Source organism: Coregonus lavaretus (assembly GCF_964263955.1).
Source record: "Coregonus lavaretus genome assembly, contig: HAP1_SCAFFOLD_684, whole genome shotgun sequence".
In the NCBI taxonomy this organism is placed as follows: domain Eukaryota; kingdom Metazoa; phylum Chordata; class Actinopteri; order Salmoniformes; family Salmonidae; genus Coregonus; species Coregonus lavaretus.
The window spans coordinates 115257-137557 of NW_028162907.1; the positions used below are offsets into that span (position 1 = coordinate 115257).

The 22301-nt window shown below is 45.7% G+C and overlaps 1 protein-coding gene and 1 long non-coding RNA gene across 3 annotated transcripts in view; both read left to right on the plus strand.

Moving 5' to 3' along the window:
• The first annotated feature begins 29 nt into the window (after positions 1-29).
• LOC311118701 lies at positions 30-15027 on the plus strand. Of its 2 annotated transcripts, none has more exons than XR_014611838.1 (3): positions 30-95; positions 13872-13934; positions 14036-15027. It is a non-coding gene; the product is annotated as an uncharacterized lncRNA (long non-coding RNA). The 2 variants fall into 2 exon arrangements; XR_014611839.1 differs by having other exon boundaries at positions 14840-15027.
• An 86-nt stretch (positions 15028-15113) lies between these two features.
• cfap221 (cilia and flagella associated protein 221) overlaps positions 15114-22301 on the plus strand; it is a gene marked incomplete at its 5' end in the record, with an annotated part of 34687 nt that continues 27499 nt past the window's right edge. The window contains one exon of the mRNA XM_084193491.1: positions 15114-15165. Within this exon, the coding sequence (XP_084049617.1) occupies positions 15114-15165 (52 nt within the window). The remainder of the gene's footprint in view (positions 15166-22301) is intronic.

Below are 22301 nucleotides of genomic sequence, written 5' to 3' on the forward strand. Positions count from 1 at the left end.
TAAAGGTAAGACAACTCCCATATGAAATCACGGAAGTGAGCATTCCCACATGTAAGGAGTAGCTGGGTCTTTTTCTGGGGAACAACATGTCTATGGTAAACAGAAACCTCGTTATTTTTTGTTTTTATGTGCAGTAACTAACAATCATCTGTTTAAAATGTTAGATACCTTCTAGGTGTCATGCATTTCTTTTTAAAACAGTTTTTTTGCAGCGAATCTATTCTGATGCTACTGCAAATAGCTTCGTGTAGACACATGCATTTTAACTGATGTGTGTGGCATATAGGACTGATTTTGTCATAGGGAGAATTTTTGGGTTGTTAAGGTATTCAACTTATTTTTAAGTCGGATACAAATATTTTGACACAATGTGGTGTGGAAGTATTTTCAGCATCCGCTGATTTACATATTATTCTCAGTATATAGGGGAAATTATGTGTGTGGTTTTGTTTAACTGACCTTGTGGTACCAGAAGTCCTCACAAGGATAGTAAAACAAGAACATTTTGACAAGTGGGGACTAAATACTATTTTAGGTTTAGGGTTACAATTAGGGTTAGGGTTTGGGTTAATGTTAGGTTAAGGGTTAGATTTAGGGTTAAGGAAAATAGGATTTTGGATGGGAATCAATTCTTTGGTCCCCACAAGGAGTGCAATACAAAACTTTTTTTTCTCTTCTCGAGGCTGAATTTGAAAAGGCTGCGGATGAGGTGAGGAGGCTGACCGTACAACCTAGCTACGCTGAACGATTAGTTACCGGAGTGTAACTCCAGTTCTATGAGTGGAGCGGAGCCCCATAGGGGAGCTCTGCTCCTAGTGGTTTACCCTCTGCCCTAAGGCAGCGACAGCCTGAGACAAAATTATGCACACACCTACAACCAATAGGAGTACAGGTGTCCCTATAAGAGGGGATGCCTCCCCTCAATCAGCCTCCCGAGATATTTTTCTTCAGCGAGACTAGAGAGGGTCGGCAGGGCCTTAAGTCCTATGGGGCTCTGCTCCACTCATAGAACTGGAGTTACACTCCGGTAACTAATCGTTCTATATCGTGGAGCTCCGCCCCATAGGGGAGCTCTGCTCCTAGTGGTTTAAGGCGGAGCGTAGCGCTCCAAAATGTACTCCCTGCCGAGCCTAACACTTCCCATCGAAACGAGAAGGTCAGGACTAGCAATGGCTGCAACCGAGTCCCGCAGTACTGCAACTAAAAACCCCTACGGGCGTCACAATATACCGCGTCATCGGTTAAAGACCCGCACCACCTAGTCCAATGGCAATGCCAATGACTAGTGGGCAGATCACCAGAATAGAAGCCATACTAATCTGTACTAGCAGATAGATGTGCCTCAATATCCTGTGAAAACACTACCAACCACTAATGGAATGACACCAAGTGTCACTCTACATTGTAAACGCGGTAGACTGCCTCACTCACTCAATGGAATCCCAGAGATTAGTGGGCAGGAACAAAACATGAGTCATACTAAACTGAACAAGCAGATAGATGACCTCACCTTCTGTCAATCAACGCATGCCTCTACTGTACTGAACCTGTCAGTCAGGATTCATGCCACAAAATATGTTTTCTTATCCAAAGCGGACCTGATGGAAACCTTGTCCATAGTCCTGCTTTTCCCTCTCTTCCTAGCTCAAGATCTCCCTTCAGCTATGCTGAGTACAGACCGAGCCAAAGAGTTAGAAAACACATCTATCAAAAAACACGTCTTCTTAACCAAAGCGGACCTGATGGAAACCTGTGTCCACAGTCCTGCTTCTCCTCTCTATCTTGCTCAAGATCTCCCTTCAGCCACGCTGAGTACAGATCGAGCCAGAGAGTTAGAAGACATATCTAAGAGATAGAAACGGATAAATGGAGACGGCGTCGACCAGGATGCTGCTCTACAGATATCCTCTACCCCTGTTCCTCTGAAAAGGGCAGTAGAAGCCGCTACTCTATGAGTGGAGTGAGCTCTGATACCCTGAGGCAATTGCTGCCCTGCTGCCTCATAAGCTGTCTCAATGCCTTCACAAAGCCAGTGAGACAACCGCTGTTTTGAAAGTGGTCTACCTCAGGGCTAGCAACAAGGCTACCCTTCGGGGGTCCGAAATTCGAGCCCTCATCCTCACAGTGTCTAGCTGTATCCCCAGGTAGACAATCTGATGAGTGGGCCAGGGCGCGCTCTTTTTCCAATTCACAGCAAACCCCAGACTTGTGAGATGCATCACTGTCTGTGTTGTGTGAGTGATCGCCAGCTCTGCTGACGGGGCGAGAACCAGTAGGTCGTCCAGGTAGGCTAGTAGCCGTATTCCCTGACGACGCAATGGTTCCAATGCCGCCTCCACACACTTGGAAAATGTGCGAGGTGCCAGGGCGTACCCAAATGGCATCCTCGTGTATTCGTACGCCACCCCTTGAAAGGCGAACCGCAGAAACTTCCTGTGACGCGGCTGAACCGGCACATGAAAGTACGCGTCCTTTAGGTCTATGCTCGTACAAAAGTCCCCTCTCTGGACACATTCCAGCAGACGTTTTGTCGTTAGCATTCGGAAGGGCCGTTTGGTTATGCTCTCGTTGAGAATGCGTAAGTCCAAAATCGGCCTCACTCCCCCCGTCTTTTTGGGCACTAGGAAATAAGGCGAATATAGCCCTTTGTTCCTTTGCTCCCGGGGAACTACTGTCACCGCCTCCTTCGCCAAAAGTTCCGTAATCTCTGTCATCAGAGCGGCCACTTTGTCTGGCGTTTTCATCACCGTCTCCACCACTCCCCTGAACGGGGGTGGGGTCCGGTGGAATTGGAGAGCATAACCCTTCTGCAACATCTGTTCTAGCCAGCGTGAGAGGGTGCAGCTTCTTCGCCACTGCCAGCAATGCAGAGAAAGTGGCTGAGCACGAAGCTGTGGTGCATTCAGTAGGAAGGACCTGTATTCCTCTATGGCCCTTACCGCCACTGTTCCCCAACATTGAAGTGGTGGAACAGCCCAAGGTGGGCCTCCCGTGAAAGGGAGAGGAATCATCAATGCGTTCTGAGAAAGAAAGAGGAGCAGGGACGTCGGTTAAACCCGTAACCGTCGTATTCCTGCCCTCCTTGAACGCATCGCGGGTCTGAATTGCACTGACCGAGGTCACAGCCTGCGGCAGGGCACCATCCCCAGCAAGCGATTGCGTCATCTTAGGTGACTGCAATTCGCTATCAGAGCCCTTCACTACAGTACTCCTAGAAGTCTGTAGTATGAGGTCTCTATGAGGTAAAACAAGGCGGCGCCTTGATACCTTCTTAACTTTCACCTTCTGTGTGTGTTCAACTCTGCACCCCTGGTGGGTTGATTCACGCTCAGTGTGGTGAGTACTGGCTCGTTCTGTCAGGGGAGCTGATACTTTGGTTATACCCATAACCCTAGTAATCCGGCCCTCCGTGAACGTAGCATGGGTCTGAATCGCATTAACCGAGACCTTAGTCTGCTATAATGCGCCGTCCCCAGATAGCTGCTGTGTTACAATGCCTGGGGGCGCCGATACTCTGGACACCTTAGTGACCGCGGTAATCGGGCCCTCCGTGAACGCAGCATGGGTCTGGCTCGTACTAGCGGAGACCTTAGTCTGTGCTAGTGCGCCATCCCCAAATAGCGGCTGCGTCCTCATGTCAGAATCTGACCGGGACTGCTGCTTTCTATGTAAAGCACTTCTTATACGTGAAGTGTGATGTGACGACCTGATTGAGGTCTTACGGATACCTACTCTAAGTGCCTGTTCAGCAACGCACCCTCGGTGGGCTGAACGGCTCTTAGAATGGTAAGGAAGAGAGGGTGAGATTTGAACGCTCTCGGACGTATTATGGAAAAGAGGCTATTTTTTGACAAAGTCAGGTGGAGCCAACTCTTTATTAAATACATCAACAAAGGCATTTACATCAACACCCATCCCTTCAACCGAAGGGTGGGGGGGAACAGTGGGCACGTTCGACACCATCGATGCGTCCTCCATCCTCTCCCCCGCGTCCCGTCACGTACGCCTCCTCTTGCCTCCCTTGGAGGGCCAGGTCGGCGTCCTCGTCACCTCCCTCGCCAGCTGTAGTGGGGCTACCGTAGCTGCTGGAAGGGCGGGGCCCGTTCCCTTGCTGCTCGTGGCCGTAGGATGACGCCGATTACGCCGCCTCGCCGTAGACCCCGGTCTACTTAGAGGGGCGGAGGTAGATGGCCTTTGGGATGGAGGGGGGCCGAGTCGTCCTGCCAACGGCAGGTGCTTGGCCAGCTGCTTCTTCTCCTCCTCCAGCTTGGAAAAGCGCTCCGTCGCCTCTTTGACTGCGACCCCAAAGAGGCCGTCGTCAGAGAGGGGGGCGTTCAAGAGAGACGTCCTGTCTGCCTCTTTCATGGATGTCAAGGACAACCAGAGGTGTCGTTCCCCGACCACCGAAGTGGCCATGGACCTCCCCGCGCAGACTGCGGACGCCTGTGTCAGGTGGAGTATGGCGCCAGAAATTCTGGACGCCTCCTCCACCTCCTCCGGTGCCAGCTCTGTCTTGCCCGTGGTTAAACGGGACAGAGAGGCCGCCAAGAGGGCAATATTGTTAGCTGCTGCTACAGCTTGGGCTCCCAACCCAAAGGACTTCTCTAACAGCGACGCTGTGAGTCGGTCCTTCTGGGATGGCAACGTGGCCTTCTTGGAAGAGGGCCAAGGGCTCGAACCCGGTACGAGATACGCCGCCATGGCGCTCTCTAACCTGGGGATTCCCTGACCCTGAAACCTTCCTTCCACTCTCGTGAATGGGAGATCCGCTTTTACGGGCGAACGCGCCGCTAAAGGTGCCTCCCACGAGCCCTCAACGTACCTAGCCAAAGAAGGCATGGCAGGAGCCACTGGCTCTGCTGCCTTCCTTGGCCTGGAATAAGGACCGCCCTCCATCATATCAACCTCCGGTGCGGAGGGAAGAGGGGGCAGCCTTATCACCAGCTGTTGAGCAGCTCACTCAATGAGACCCGGAAAATCAGATCTCAGAGAGGCTGCAGCGAAAGAGAGAGCTTCTGATCTCTCAGAGCTCGTATCCCCTTCACTATAGGGACTACAAGCCCTCTCGCTCTCCAAAAAAAAGGGGGGCTTGAAAGTATGAGGGATGGGGTCCGACTGTTCCCTTGGAATGCCAGACCCCCCCTCAAAGTCCCTATCTTCCCCCGAGTCTGCGCCGTCGGACGACGCCTCTGAAGCAGAGGCTAGTATCGACAGCACGTCCTCAAGGGGGATGTCCTCCCTGAAAAACGCCCAACGCTGCTTCCTCTCCTTTAAAGAAAGGAGGGCGCAGGAGGCGCAATTCGGGGGACTGCAGACGCCTTCCTTGGCATGCTGGGATCCCAAACAAACGAAGCACAGGTCGTGGTGGTCACCGGCCACCATGGAAGTGCATCTGCACTGAGCTCTGAAAAGAGCTTTTGGGGGTGGAAAATCTCCCGGTGTGCTCATTTAGACGACGTTGATGACTGGAATATCAACGGCGTTTTCGTCCTGAGTCTTGTGCTTCGTCTCTTCTTGGCTCTTCAGTCTAGTCATCCAGTCGCTGAAGAAAAAGGGAGGCTGATTGAGGGGAGGCATCCCCTCTTATAGGGACACCTGTACTCCTATTGGCTGTAGGTGTGTGCATAATTTTGTCTCAGGCTGTTGCTGCCTTAGGGCAGAGGGTAAACCACTAGGAGCAGAGCTCCCCTATGGGGCGGAGCTCCACGATATAGAACTAGCAGTGGTATATGGTTTGTACAAGCAGGCAACAATTGGCAACGTCAACACGGGTGAGTCATTCTGTTCAACCTGTCCTACAGGCTGCACCTCATTCTTAAAGCCAAATCCCTGATTATTGTCTAATCTTTCTGGTACCACTTCAAGCATCAAGATAATGACATACAACTTCTTATAAGTATGGCCAGGAGTTTTTGGGCACTTTGAGGCACTGTGCTTTTACCGGTATTTCCAGCATTGTCAGCTAGTGCTGCTGCAGGTAGGAAATGTTCTGTAATTGACGCAAGCTGTCTCCACTCAATCAATCCATGTCTGGTTGGCGGGGGTATCGCTTAAAGCAAGGGAGGCATAGCTCTGTGAATCTTAATCGCACAAAGCCTATTATTTGGCAGGGAATACTATTTGTACACCTCACTTTTCTCAAACTGATCCTCTAACGGACTCGGAAGTTGTAGCAAAAAAATTGTCAATTAAGGGCAGTTAATGTGGAGAGTCAATGAAACCAACCATGAAAGTATATTTTAGTGAATTCGGTGAGTAGCCCCGAATAGGACTCGAACACGGGTCCTGCGACTGTTAAACCAACACCTTAACCGTACAGTCGAGGTCAAGTTTTGAGAATGACAAAGTATTGGTCTTCACAAAGTTTGCTGCTTCAGTGTTTTTAGATATTTGTCAGATGTTACTATGGTATACTGAAGTATAATTACAAGCATTCCATAAGTGTCAAAGGCTTTTATTGACAATTACATTACGTTTATGCAGAGAGTCAATATTTGCAGTGTTGACCCTTCTTTTTCAAGACCTCTGCAATCCGCCCTGGCATGCTGTCAATTAACTTATGGGCCACATCCTGACTGATGGCAGCCCATTCTTGCATAATCAATGCTTGGAGTTTGTCAGAATTTGTGGGTTATTGTTTGTCCACCCGCCTCTTGAGGATCCACCACAAGTTCTCAACGGGATTAAGGTCTGGGGAGTTTCCTGGCCATGGACCCAAAATGTTGATGTTTTGTTCCCCGAGCCACTTAGTTATCACTTTTGCCTTATGGCAAGGTGATCCATCATGCTTGAAAAGGCATTGGTCGTCACCAAACTGTTCTTGGATGGTTGGGAGAAGTTGCTCTCGGAGGATGTGTTGGTACCATTCTTTATTTATGGCTGTGTTTTTAGGCAAAATTGTGAGTGAACCCACTCCATTGACTGAGAAGCAACCCCACACATGAATGGTCTCAGGATGCTTTACTGTTGGCATGACACAGGACTGATGGTAGCGCTCACCTTGTCTTCTCCGGACAAGCTTTTTTTCGGATGCCCCAAACAATCGGAAAGGGGATTCATCAGAGAAAATGACTTTACCCCAGTTCTCAGCAGTCCAATCCCTGTACCTTTTGCAGAATATCAGTCTGTCCCTGATGTTTTTCCTGGAGAGAAGTGGCCTCCTCTCTGCCCTTCTTGACACCAGGCCATCCTCCAAAAGTCTTCGCCTCACTGTGCGTGCAGATGCACTCACACCTGCCTGCTGCCATTCCTGAGCAAGTTCTGCACTGGTGGTGCCCCGATCCCGCAGCTAAATCAACTTTAGGAGACGGTCCTGGTGCTTGCTGGACTTTCTTGGGTGCCCTGAAGCCTTCATTGATGATCTGATAAATGGTTGATTTAGGTGCAATCTTACTAGCAGCAATGTCCTTGCCTGTGAAGCCCTTTTTGTGCAAAGCAATGATGATGGCACGTGTTTCCTTGCAGGTAACCATGGTTAACAGAGGAAGAACAATGATTTCAAGCACCAACTTCCTTTTAAAGCTTCCAGTCTGTTATTCTAACTCAATCAGCATGACAGAGTGATCTCCAGCCTTGTCCTCGTCAACACTCTCACCTGTGTTAACAAGAGAATAACTGACATGATGTCAGCTGGTCCTCTTGTGGCAGGGCTGAAATGCAGTGGAAATGTTTTTTTGGGGGATTAAGTTCATTTTCATGGCAATTAATTAATTATTTGCAATTAATTGCAATTCATCTGATCACTCTTCATAACATTCTGGAGTATATGCAAATTGGCATTATAAAAACTGAGGCAGCAGACTTTGTGAAAATTAATATTTGTGTCATTCTAAACTTTTGACCACGATTCGGACCTCTTGGCGTAACGGTTCATGTGTTGGCTTGACAGTCACTGGACACAGGTTCAAGTCCCGGTTGGGGCTACCCCCCAAGTTTTCTACAACATACAGTACATCCATGGTTGGTTTCATTGACTCTCCCCTTAAACTGCCCCTAATTTACCCTTTTTTAGCTACAACTTTGGACTCCGTTGGGGAGGATCAGTTTGAGTAAAGTGAGGTTTAGAATCACTGATCTACAAATGGTATTCCTTGCCAAATAATAGATTTTGTGCGATTTAAGATTAGCAGAGCTACTCATCCCCTGGCTTAGGCAATCCCCCTGCCAAACACACACGCACAACTGGATATGGATTGATTGGAGACAGCTTGTGTCAATTACAGAACATTTCCTACCTGCTGCAGCGCTAGTGGATGATGCAGGTAATACCAATAAAAGTAGTGTCTCAGTGCCCCAAAACCCCTGGTCCTACTTATAAACAGGTATCAGCCTATAGTGTCTTATTACAAGGCATATATACAGGTAAAAGTCAGTAAATTAGAATATTTTGAAAAACTTGATTTATTTCAGTAATTGCATTCAAAAGGTGTAACTTGTACATTATATTTATTCATTGCACACAGACTGATGCATTCAAATGTTTATTTCATTTAATTTTGATGATTTGAAGTGGCAACAAATGAAAATCCAAAATTCCGTGTGTCACAAAATTAGAATATTACTTAAGGCTAATACAAAAAAGGGATTTTTTAGAAATGTTGGCCAACTGAAAAGTATGAAAATGAAAAATATGAGCATGTACAATACTCAATACTTGGTTGGAGCTCCTTTTGCCTCAATTACTGCATTAATGCGGCGTGGCATGGAGTCGATGAGTTTCTGGCACTGCTCAGGTGTTATGAGAGCCCAGGTTGCTCTGATAGTGGCCTTCAACTCTTCTGCGTTGTTGGGTCTGGCATTCTGCATCTTCCTTTTCACAATACCCCACAGATTTTCTATGGGGCTAAGGTCAGGGGAGTTGGCTGGCCAATTTAGAACAGAAATACCATGGTCCGTAAACCAGGCACGGGTAGATTTTGCGCTGTGTGCAGGCGCCAAGTCCTGTTGGAACCTGAAATCTCCATCTCCATAGAGCAGGTCAGCAGCAGGAAGCATGAAGTGCTCTAAAACTTGCTGGTAGACGGCTGCGTTGACCCTTGATCTCAGGAAACAGAGTGGACCGACACCAGCAGATGACATGGCACCCCAAACCATCACTGATGGTGGAAACTTTACACTAGACTTCAGGCAACGTGGATCCTGTGCCTCTCCTGTCTTCCTCCAGACTCTGGGACCTCGATTTCCAAAGGAAATGCAAAATTTGCTTTCGTCAGAAAACATGACTTTAGACCACTCAGCAGCAGTCCAGCTCTTTTTTTCCTTAGCCCAGGTGAGACGCTTTTCGCGCTGTTTCTTGGTCAACAGTGGCTTGACACGAGGTATGCGGCAGTTGAAACCCATGTCTTTCAAGCGTCTCTTGGTGGTGGATCTTGAAGCCCTGACTCCAGCAGCTGTCCACTCCTTGTGAATCTCCCCCACATTTTTGAATGGGTTTTTTTTCACAATCTTGACTAGGGCGCGGTGATCCCTATCGCTTGTACACTTTTTCTGACCACAGTTTTTCCTTCCCTTTGCCTCTCTATTAATGTGTTTGGACACAGAGCTCTGAGAACAGCCAGCCTCTTCTGCAATAACCTTTTGTGTCTTTCCCTCCTTGTGCAATGTGTCGATGGTCGCCTTTTGGACAGCTGTCAAATCTGAAGTCTTCCCCATGTTTGTGTAGGCTTCAGAACTGGACTGAGAGACCATTTAAAGCCCTTTGCAGGTGTTTTGAGTTAATCAGCTGATTATTTTGTGGCACCAGGTGTCTTCAAAATGTAACCCTTACACAATATTCTAATTTTGTGACACACGGAATTTTGGATTTTCATTTGTTGCCACTTCAAATCATCAAAATTAAATGAAATAAACATTTGAATGCATCAGTCTGTGTGCAATGAATAAATATAATGTACAAGTTACACCTTTTGAATGCAATTACTGAAATAAATCAAGTTTTTCAAAATATTCTAATTTACTGACTTTTACCTGTATATATATATATAACAGTTGAAGTCGGAAGTTTACATACACTTAGGTTGGAGTCGTTAACCTGTTTTTCCACCACTCCACACATTTCTTGTTAACAGAATATAGTTTTGGCAAGTCGGTTAGGACATCTACTTTGTGCATGACACAAGTCATTTTTCCAACAATAGTTTACAGACAGATTATTTCACTTATAATTCACTGTATCACAATTCCAGTGGGTCAGAAGTTTACATACACTAAGTTCACTGTGCCTTTTAAACAGCTTGGAAAATTCCAGAAAATGATGTCTTGGCTTTAGAAGCTTCTGATAGGATAATTGACATCATTTGAGTCAATTGGAGGTGTACCTGTGGATGTATTTCAAGGCCTACCTTCAAACTCAGTGCCTCTTTGCTTGACATCATGGGAAAATCAAAGGAAATCAGCCAAGACCTCAGGAAAAAAAAGAGTAGACCTCCACAAGTCTGGTTCATCCTTGGGAGCAATTTCCAAATGCCTGAAGGTACCACGTTCATCTGTACAAACAATAGTACGCAGTATAAACACCATGGGACCACGCAGCCGTCATACCGCTCAGGAAGGAGACGCGTTCTGTCTCCAAGAGATTAAGGTACTTTGGTGCGAAAAGTGCAAATCAATCCCAGAACAACAGCAACAGACCTTGTGAAGATGCTGGAGGAAACGGGTACAAAAGTATCTATATCCACAGTGAAACTAGTCCTATATCGACATAACCTGAAAGGCTGCTCAGCAAGGAAGAAGCCACTGCTCCAAAACCGCCATAAAAAAGCCAGACTACGGTTTGCAACTGCACATGGGGATAAAGATCGTACTTTTTGTAGAAATGTCCTCTGGTCTGATGAAACAAAAATAGAACTGTTTGGCCATAATGACCATCGTTATGTTTTGAGGAAAAAGGGGAACGCTTGCAAGCCGAAGAACACCATCCCAACCGTGAAGCACGGGGGTGGCAGCATCATGCTGTGGAGGTGCTTTGCTGCAGGAAGGACTGGTGCACTTCACAAAATAGATGGCATCATGAGGAAGGAACATTATGTGGATATATTGAAGCAACATCTCAAGACATCAGTCAGGAAGTTAAAGCTTGGTCACAAATGGGTCTTCCAAATGGACAATGACCCCAAGCATACTTCCAAAGTTGTGGCAAAATGGCTTAAGGACAACAAAGTCAAGGTATTGGAGTGGCCATCACAAAGCCCTGACCTCAATCCTATAGAACATTTGTGGACAGAACAGAAAAAGCGTGTGCGAGTAAGGAGGCCTACAAACCTGACTCAGTTACACCAGCTCTGTCAGGAGGAATGGGCCAAAATTCACCCAACTTATTGTGGAAAGCTTGTGGAAGGCTACCCGAAATGTTTGACCCAAGTTAAACAATTTAAAGGCAATGCTACCAAATACACTCAATTAGTATGAAAAAACTTCTGACCCACTAGGAATGTGATGAAAGAAATAAAAGCTGAAATAAATCATTCTCTCTACTATTATTTTGACATTTCACATTCTTAAAATAAGACGGGGAATTTTTACTAGGATTAAATGTCAGGAATTGTGAAAAACTGAGTTTAAATGTATTTGGCTAAGATGTATGTAAACCTCCGACTTCAACTGTATATATAATTATTTGTTATTTTTTACCCCCTTTTTCGATCTTCTCATCACTGCAACTCCCCAACGGGCTCGGGAGGCGAAGGTCCAGTCATGCGTCCTTCGAAGCATGACTCGCCAAACCGCGCTTCTTACACCCACCTGCTTAACCCGGAAGCCAGCCGCACCAATGTGTCGTAGGAAACACTGTTCAACTGACTACCGAGGTCAGCCTGCAGGCGTCCGGCATGCCACAAGGAGTCGCTAGAGCGCGATGAGCCAAGTAAAGCCTCACCGGCCAAACCCTCACCTAACCCGGACGACGTTGAGCCAATAGTGCGCCGCCAAATGGGACTCCCGATCACGGCCGGTTGTGACACAGCCTGGGATCGAACCCGGGTCTGTAGTTACAATTTTAAAGGCAATGCGCCTTAGACCACTGCGCCACTCGTGAGACCAAGGCTTATAATTTTGTCTCTATATGCATTTCTCAAGAGTTAAATGTCTTGACTTATCAATTGTTTAGCTGCCTTTTTGTCTGTAAGTAAACCATTCAGGGACGGACATTTAGGCCGGTGACCTGAACATGCTCTGATGTTGCCCCGTTGGGCAGGTGATTTAAAAAGTGAATACTTCCAGTAGGCCTAGCCTAAAACTGATCTTTGTGAAAGACAGACGATGTTTGGCAGTCGGGCAAGTTGAGCCTGCTCTGAGAACAACCAAAATACAAAGAATTCCAGTTCTTCTTTTTCAGATTCCTCCCCTGTGTATGTGAAAGGCAGGCAATATATGGCACTATTGCGTGTAAAATATACTGAACAAAAAAATATAAATGCAACATGTAAAGTGTTGGTCCCATGTTTCAAAAGCTGAAAAATATTCCAGAAATGTTCCATATGCACAAAAAGCTTATTTCTCTCATTGTGTGTACACATTTGTTTACATCCCTGTTGGTGAGCATTTCTCCTTTGCCAAGATAATATATCCACCTGACAGGTGTGGCATATCAATAAGCTGAATAAACAGCATGATCATTACCTAGGTTCACCTTGTGCTGGGGACAATAAAAGGCCACTCTAAAATGTCCCTCAAGTTGAGGGAGTGTGCAATTTGCATGCTGACTGCAGGAATGTCCACCAGAGCTGTTGCCAGAACTGAACGTTTTAGAGAATTTGGCAGTACGTCCAACTGGCCTCACAACCGCAGACCACGTGTAACCATGCCAGCCCAGGACCTCCACATCTGGCATCTTCACCTGCAGGATGGTCTGAGACAAGCCACCCGGACAGCTGATGAAACTGTGGGTATGCACAACTGAAGAATTTCTGCACAAACTGTCAGAAACCATCTCAGGGAATGTCATCTGTGTGCTCATTGTCCTCAACAGGATCTTGACCTGAATGCAGTTCGACGTTATAACGGACTTCAGTGGGCAAATGCTCACCTTCGATGGCCACTGGCACACTGGAGAAGTATGCTCTTCATGGATGAGTTCTGGTTTCAACTGTACTGGGCAGATGGCAGACAGCGTGTATGATGTCATGTGGGTGAGCGATTTGCTGATCTTAACGTTGTGAATAGAGTGCCCCATGGTGGCTGTGGGGTTATGGTAGTGCAGGCAGAAGTTATGGACAACGAACACAGTTGCATTTTATTGATGTCAATTTGAATGCACAGAGATACAGTGACGATACCCTGAGGCCCATTGTTGTGCCATTCATCCGCCACCATCACCTCATGTTTCAGTACGATAATGCACGGCCCGATGTCGCAAGGATCTGTACATCATTCCTGGAAGCTGAAAATGTCCCAGTTCTTCGATGGCCTGCATACCTAGACATGTCAACCATTGAACATGTTTGGGATGCTCTGGATTGATGTTTCCGACAGCGTGTTCCAGTTCCCGCCAATATCCAGCAACTTCGCACAGCCATTGAAGAGGAGTGAGACAACATTCCACAGGCCACAATCAACAGCCTGATCAACTCAATGCGAAGATGTCGGGCTGCATGAGGCAAATCTGTATTCCCAGTCATGTGAGGTCCATAGATTAGGGCCTAATGTATTTATTTATATGAACTGTAAAATTGTTGCATGTTGCGTTTTATATTTTGGTTCAGTGTAGTTTATTTTTACATTATCGGGAAAGCGATCATAATCTTCGGGTAACCAAAAAATTATCCTGACTTACCCGATGGGCAAGTGTCTTTCAGACTTTGTCAATACCTGCCAGTTAAAGTAATATTTTTGTTGATGTAAGAGTAACTTTGAAAATGTATATGTTGTGTCCACAGAGCGTCCGGGAATATTTGACTTCCAAGGAAAATCTAAATGGGATGTTTGGAAAGCACAGGAAGGTAAGTATTTTGGACAATGTATTATTCTGCCTTTCCACTCTCTCTGTTTTGAATGTAACACAAATCTTCGATGTGTCCTGTTTCTATTTTCAATCCAATAGGAAAGTCCAAAGAAGATGCCATAAAATAATATATTGCCTTTGTGGAAGAAATGAAAGCAAAGTATCCAATGTAGAGGTTATCTTTAGGACATTAGTGCACATATTTTTCTAAGAACCATTTTATAATAAAGCAATAAGGCACGAGGGGGTGTGGTATATGGCCAATATACCACGGTTAAGGGCTGTATCAAGGCACTCTGCTTTGCGTCGTGCGTGCCTAAGAACAGCCCTTAGCCATGGTATATTGACCATCTACCACAAATCCCAGAGGTGCCTTATTGCTATTATAAACTGGTTACCAATGTCATTAGAACAGTAAAAATAAATGTTTTGACATACCCGTGGTATAAGGTCTGATATACCACGGCTGTCAGCCAAATCCGCATTCAGGGCTTGAACCATCCAGTTTATAATAAATTACCATGAGCAAGAAGAAAAGGGACCAAATCTGACATTTTACATGGGTGAAGTGTTGAGACAACCAAGATGACCGTTTATTAGACAACTCACCAGCAATTTGTTATCCTCTTGAAAAAGTGCAGCCTTTTGAACTGGGTATTTATTTCAGAAAATGTCAAATTGTGAGAAAATACAGTACATTGATGCAAAAGAACAGTAAATTATGTTTCTTAAAAGATATGTCTTTGAAGTATAATAAAAAGTGAGAATTTTCAATCATGTCGATACATTCTCTGGACAAGAGGCTGGCCATAACCAGACCCCTTTCCAGGATTTATCTTTCACATGTTGATGATGAAGAGCTGAGGCCTACTTCTTGTTTTTGAATATCTTCCTGTTTCTTAGGATTTCCACTGAACCCAAAATGTCCTAGATCTTCAGGCCTGGTCCATAGTCGTAGAAATGTTGCTTGAGCTTGAGGGAATGACACAAAATAACAGTGCTGTTTCCCATGCAATGTCCAAGTCTTCAAGAGTGGCCAAGTGATTCTGTGGACCATTCCTCAAGTTAAATAAAGTTATGTAACTTAAGTACCCTTGATGTCTTGAGAGAGTCCCTCTGTATGAGTGTTTTTATCTGGCATGTCTAAGAGATCTCCAGTGATTGGGGGGGGGGTCGTCAAAGGTCATGCCAGGCTGGCCGGTCCGGAACAGGGAAGCAAGGAGACCTGGGTAAGGGGAGAGCCGCTTTGGCTCATGGAGCCATGGTGTCTTGGCACCCCGTGTAGATGCTGCTTCAGCCTCCACCTTCGCCATCTCCTCTGTACCTCGTACTGTACCTGTGTGTGGGGGGAGGGGATGGAGAAAGTGTATCATCGAGCACTAGTTAATCAGGGCTAGCTGCCTAATATTAGCAATAGCACATTTATACCACTTATTTCAACTTCATTTAACATCATAGTTTTGAGAAATGGACAAAAAACCTACCTCCCCATTTAGAAAACAGTAAAGAACAGCAACTCCAAAGCCCTGGAAAGGAAGAAAGGGGAATTTAGACATCAAATAGTATTCCTGCAAAGTAAAAAAGTAAAAATCAAAATTACCTGTGTTGATGCAAGAGCCAGCTCAACAAAGGTCCATATTTTGTAAGTTAAACCACTGACTTTGATGGGTAAGAAGGCAAAGAGGATGTAGTACAAACCAAAGAGGGTCACCAAAAGAAAAGTAGATTTGGTAAGTCTCCTGAAAAGATACAAGGAAAATATGCAATTTTACAATACACAAAATACATAAATCAATACTGTACACATGTTTGGAGAGATTCCATTAGTTTGCCGTTGTGCTGGTCTTTCAGGTTTGACTGGGCAACGCTTACAGAAAGTTAGCACAGGTACTGTAACACTGTTTTAAGTTTTTTTTATACCCTACAGAATAAACATCCTTGAAATGCTTTGGTAATAGTATATTCTGGTGATTTTGACAACTCACTTGTATTGGCTGAATTCAGTTCCATGCATGTCTGGCATCCGCAGTTTCCCCACCAGAATTCGTATGATACTCAGAAAAAATATAAAATTAATCTGCAATGAAATGGCAACAAATGATTACCGTAGGGAGTAAAACAAATATTTACATTCTGAGTTATATAAAAAAACAAACATCAAATTGTATTTGTCACATACACCGAATACAAAGGGTGTTAACTGACAGTGAAACGCTTGCTTACGAGCCCTTTACAACAATGCAGTAAAAACATATATACAAGAATGAAGCTGTATACAGGGAGTACCAGATCAATGTGCATGGGTATGGGGTACACTATTTGAGGTAGATAAGGACATGAAGTCAGGGTAAAGGGACTAGGCATCAGGATAGATAAAAATATAAGTAAAATAAAGCACAGAGTAGCAGCAGCAGCATGTGTGTGTTTCTTTTTTTGTATACAAAACATTAAGAACACCTGCTCTTTCCATGACAGACTGACCAGGTGAAAGCTATGGTCCCTTATTGATGTCACCTGTTAAATCTACTCCAATCAGTGTAGATGAAGGGGAGGAGACAGGTTAAAGAAGGATGTTTAATCCTTGAGACATGGATTGTGTGTGTGTGCCATTCAGAGGGTGAATGGGAAAGACAAAAGATTTAAGTGCTTTTGAATAGGGAATGGTAGTAGGTGCCAGGTACACCGGTTTGAATGTTTCAAGAAATGCAACGCTGCTGGGTTTTTCACGCTCAACAGTTTCCTGTGTGTATCAAGAATGCTCCACCACCCAAAGGACATCCAGCCAACTTGACACAACTGTGGGAAGCATTGAAGTCAACGTGGGCCAGCATCCCTGTGGAACGCTTTCGACACCTTGTAGTCCATGCCCTGATGAATTGAGGCTATTCTGATGGCAAAAGGGGGTGCAACTCAATATTAGGAAGGTGTTCGTAATGTTTTGTACACTCAGTGTGTGTGTGTGTATGTATGTGTGTATATACAGTGGGGGAAAAAAGTATTTAGTCAGCCACCAATTGTGCAAGTTCTCCCACTTAAAAAGATGAGAGAGGCCTGTAATTTTCATCATAGGTACACGTCAACTATGACAGACAAATTGAGGAAAAATTTTCCAGAAAATCACATTGTAGGATTTTTTATGAATTTATTTGCAAATTATGGTGGAAAATAAGTATTTGGTCACCTACAAGCAAGCAAGATTTCTGGCTCTCACAGACCTGTAACTTCTTCTTTAAGAGGCTCCTCTGTCCTCCACTCGTTACCTGTATTAATGGCACCTGTTTGAACTTGTTATCAGTATAAAAGACACCTGTCCACAACCTCAAACAGTCACACTCCAAACTCCACTATGGCCAAGACCAAAGAGCTGTCAAAGGACACCAGAAACAAAATTCTAGACCTGCACCAGGCTGGGAAGACTGAATCTGCAATAGGTAAGCAGCTTGGTTTGAAGAAATCAACTGTGGGAGCAATTATTAGGAAATGGAAGACATACAAGACCACTGATAATCTCCCTCGATCTGGGGCTCCACACAAGATCTCACCCCGTGGGGTCAAAATGATCACAAGAACGGTGAGCAAAAATCCCAGAACCACACAGGGGGACCTAGTGAATGACCTGCAGAGAGCTGGGACCAAAGTAACAAAGCCTACCATCAGTAACACACTACGCCGCCGGGGACTCAAATCCTGCAGTCCCAGACGTGTCCCCCTGCTTAAGCCAGTACATGTCCAGGCCCGTCTGAAGTTTGCTAGTGTGCATTTCGATGATCCAGAAGAGGATTGGGAGAATGTCAGATGAAACCAAAATATAACTTTTTGGTAAAAACTCAACTCGTCGTGTTTGGAGGACAAAGAATGCTGTGTTGCATCCAAAGAACACCATACCAACTGTGAAGCATGGGGGTGGAAACATCATGCTTTGGGGCTGTTTTTCTGCAAAGGGACCAGGACGACTGATCCGTGTAAAGGAAAGAATGAATGGGGGGGCCATGTATCGTGAGATTTTGAATGAAAACCTCCTTCCATCAGCAAGGGCATTGAAGATGAATTGTGGCTGGGTCTTTCAGCATGACAATGATCCCAAACACACCGCCCGGGCAACGAAGGAGTGGCTTCGTAAGAAGCATTTCAAGGTCCTGGAGTGGCCTAGCCAGTCTCCAGATCTCAACCCCATAGAAAATATTTGGAGGGAGTTGAAAGTCCGTGTTGCCCAGCGACAGCCCCAACACATCACTGCTCTAGAGGAGATCTGCATGGAGGAATGGGCTAAAATACCAGCAACAGTGTGTGAAAACCTTGTGAAGACTTACAGAAAACGTTTGACCTGTGTCATTGCCAACAAAGGGTATATAACAAAGTATTGAGAAACTTTTGTTATTGACCAAATACTTATTTTCCACCATAATTTGCAAATAAATTCATTAAAAATCCTACAATGTGATTTTCTGGATATTTTTTTCTCATTTTGTCTGTCATAGTTGACGTGTACCTATGATGAAAATTACAGGCCTCTCTCATCTTTTTAAGTGGGAGAACTTGCACAATTGGTGGCTGACTAAATACTTTTTTTCCCCACTGTATATATAAAATGTATAGAGAGGGCTAGTCAGTGCAAGATAGGGTCAATGCAGATAGTCCGGGTAACCATTTAATTAACTATTTATGGCTATTAGCAGTCTTACGGCTTGGGGGTAGAAGCTGTCTCGGAACCTGTTGGGCCGAGAGCTGATGCTCCGGTACCATTTGCCGGACGGTAGCAGAGTGAACAGTGAACTTGGGTGGGTGTCTTTGACACATTTTCAGGCCTTCCTCTGACATTGCCTGATATAGAGGTCCTGGATGGCAGGGAGCTCGGTCCCAGTGATGTACTGAGCCGTCCGCACCACCCTCTGTAGCGCTTTGCGGTCGAGGGCGGTGCATTTTCCATACCAAGCGGTGATGCACCCAATCAAAATGCTCTCGATGCAGCTGTGTAACTTTTTGACGATCCAAGGGCCCATGCCAAATCTTTTCGGCCCTGAGGGGAAGAAACACTTTCGTGCCCTCTTCACGACTGTGCGGGTGTGTGTACACCATGTTAAGTCCTTAGTGATGTGGACGCCAAGGAACTTGAAGCTTTCGACCTGCTCCACTACAGCCCCATCGATGTGGATCGGGACATGCTCTCCCCTCTTTCTCCTGTAGTCCACACTCAGCTCCTTGGTCTTACTGATGTTGAGGAGAGGCTGATGTCCTGCCACCACACTGCCAAGTCTCTGACCTCCTCCCTGTAGGCTGTCTCATCACCATCAGTGATCAGGCCTACCACCGTTGTCGTCAGCAAACTTGATGGTGCTGGAGTCGTGGGTGAACAGGGAGTACAGGAGGGGACTAGGCACACACCCCTGAGGGGCCCCCGTGTTGATGGTCAGCGTGGCGGAGGTGTTGTTGCCTACCCTCACCATCTGGGGCCGGCCCGTCAGGAAGTCCAGGATCCAGTTACAGAGGTTCAGTCCCAGGGTCCCGAGCTTGGTGAGGAGCTTGGAGGGGAATATGGTGTTGAATGCTGCGCTGTAGTCTATGAACAGCAATCTCACATAGTGATTTCCCCTCTTGTCCAGGTGGGAGAGGGCGGTGTGAAATGCAATTGAGATAGCATCATCTGTGGATCTGTTGGGGCAGTATGTGAATTGGGAGTGGTTCCAGGGTGTCTGGGATAATGGTGTTGATGTGTGACTTGACCAGCCTTCCAAAGCACTTAATAATTAAAGATGCGAGTGCTACAGGGCGATAGTCATTTAGGCAGTTTACCTTGGAGTTCTTGGGAACAGGTACAATGGTGGTCAGCTTGAAACATGTTAGGATTACAATCTGGTACAAGGAGAGATTGAACATGTCCGTGAAGACACTTGCCAGCTGGTCTGCGCATGCTCTGAGAATGTGCCCTGGTATTCTGTCTTGAAGAATCTTGAACAATGCATAGGCCTAATCATTAGTTATCAACAGAGATTGATGCACTTACAACTATGAAGAGTAGGACTGGTACTCTGAGAATCCACCAAACCCAGTCATGTACCCTTGTCTCCCAGCAGCTTGAGGAGAAAGAGAAACCTATTAATGTATGTGAACTATGATGATGATGCAATTGTCATCTGTTTAAAATGGTCTATGACATCCCATTCATCTGTATCTTACCCTTCATCCTCATAGAAGTATTTTGCCAAGCCCCAGGATACAATGACAATCATTGGCAAACCTATGTAGAAAAACAAAAACTGTTTAGTTAAATTCAATCCCTCTTTTCAGTGAACAGTTCACTATGACATGACATTGCTAGATGACATCAATGACATGGCATGTGTAGTGTTGTTGTAATGTAGAGGGGACAGGTGTCCGTACCCCAGCCCTGGATGATGTACCACCACAGGGGTTTCTTCTTGGAGAAGAAGGAGACGCTGACCAGGGTGTGGAGGTAGTGTCCCTCCACCAGCAGCCAGCTGTAGTTAGCCATGATGCAGTAGTTGGAGAACATCACCACTAACTTACACACCACCTACAGGATATGATGAGAAAAGATACACTACATGACCAAAAGTATGTGGACACCTGCTTGTCAAACGTCTCATTCCAAAATCATGGGCATTCATATGGAGTTTGTCCCCCCTTTGCTGCTATAACAGCCTCCACTTCTGGGAAGGCTTTCCACTAGATGTTGGAACATTGCCACGGGGACTTGCTTCCATTCAGCCACGAGTATAAGTGAGGTCGGGCACTGATGTTGGGTGATTAGGCCTGAATCGCAGTCGGCGGTCCAATTTATCCCAAAGGTGTTCGATGGGGTTGAGGTCAGGGATCTGTGCAGGCCAGTCAAGTTATATTTACTCATCAATCTACACACAATACCCCATAATGACAAAGCGAAAACTAAAAACACCTTATTTACATAAGTATTCAGACCCTTTGCTATGAGACTCGAAATTGAGCTCAGGTGCATCCTGTTTCCATTGTTCATCCTTGAGATGTTTCTACAACTTGATTGGAGTCCACCAGTGGTAAATTCAATTGATTGGACATGATTTGGAAAGGCACACACCTGTCTATATAAGGTACCACAGTTGACAGTGCATGTCAGAGGAAAAACCAAGCCATGAGGTCGAAGGAATTGTCCGTAGAGCTCCGAGACAGGATTGTGTTGAGGCGCAGATCTGGGGAAGGGTACAGCAATGTCTGCAGCATTGAAGGTCCCCAAGAACACAGTGGGCTCCATCATTCTTAAATGGAAGAAGTTTGGAACCACCAAGACTCTTCCTAGAGCTGGCTGCCCGGCCAAACTTAGCAATCGGGGGAGAAGGGCCTTGGTCAGGGAGTTGACCAAGAACCCGATGGTCACTCTGACAGAGCTTCAGAGTTCCTCTGTGGAGATGGGAGAACCTTCCAGAAGGACAACCATCTCTGCAGCACTCCACCAATCAGGCCTTTATAGTAAAGTGGCCAGACGGAAGCCACTCCTCAGTAAAAGGCACATGACAGCCCGCTTGGAGTTTGGCTAAAGGACTCTCAGACCATGAGAAACAAGATTCTCTGGTCTGATGAAACCTGGCACCATCCCTACGGTGAAGCATGGTGGTGGCAGCATCATGCTGTGGGGATGTTTTTCAACGGCAGGGACTGGGAGACTAGTCAGGATTGAGGGAAAGATGAACAGAGCAAAGTACAGAGAGATCCTTGATGAAAACCTGCTCCAGTGCGCTCAGGACCTTAGACTTAGGCGAAGGTTCACCTTCCAACAGGACAACGACCCTAAGCACACAGCCAAGACAACGCAGGAGTGGCTTCGGGACAAGTCTCTGAATGTCCTTGAGTGGCCCAGCCAGAGCCTGGACTTGAACCCCATCGAACATCTCTGGAGAGACTTGAAAATAGGTGTGCAGCAATGCTCCCCATCCAACCTGACAGAGCTTGAGAGGATCTGCAGAGAAGAATGGGAGAAATTCCCAAATACAGGTGTGCCACGCTTGTAGCGTCATACCCAAGAAGACTTGAGGCTGTAATCGCTGCCAAAGGTGCTTCAACAAACTATTGAGTAAAGGGTCTGAATACTTATGTAAATGTGATATTTCAGTTTTTTATGTTTCATAAATTTGCAAACATTTCTAAAAACCTGTTTTTGCTTTGTCATTATGGGGTATTGTGTGTAGATTGATGAGGGAAAAAAACAATGTAATCCATTTTAGAATAAGGCTGTAACGTAACAAAATGTGGAAAAGTCAAGGGGTCCGAATACTTTCCGAATGCACTGTATAGTGTAGGAGGGGTATTTTAGTATGTTCATATCATGTTGAAAGATTAATAACTATCAAAACCAGGAATTTTTTGAAGAGTTAGA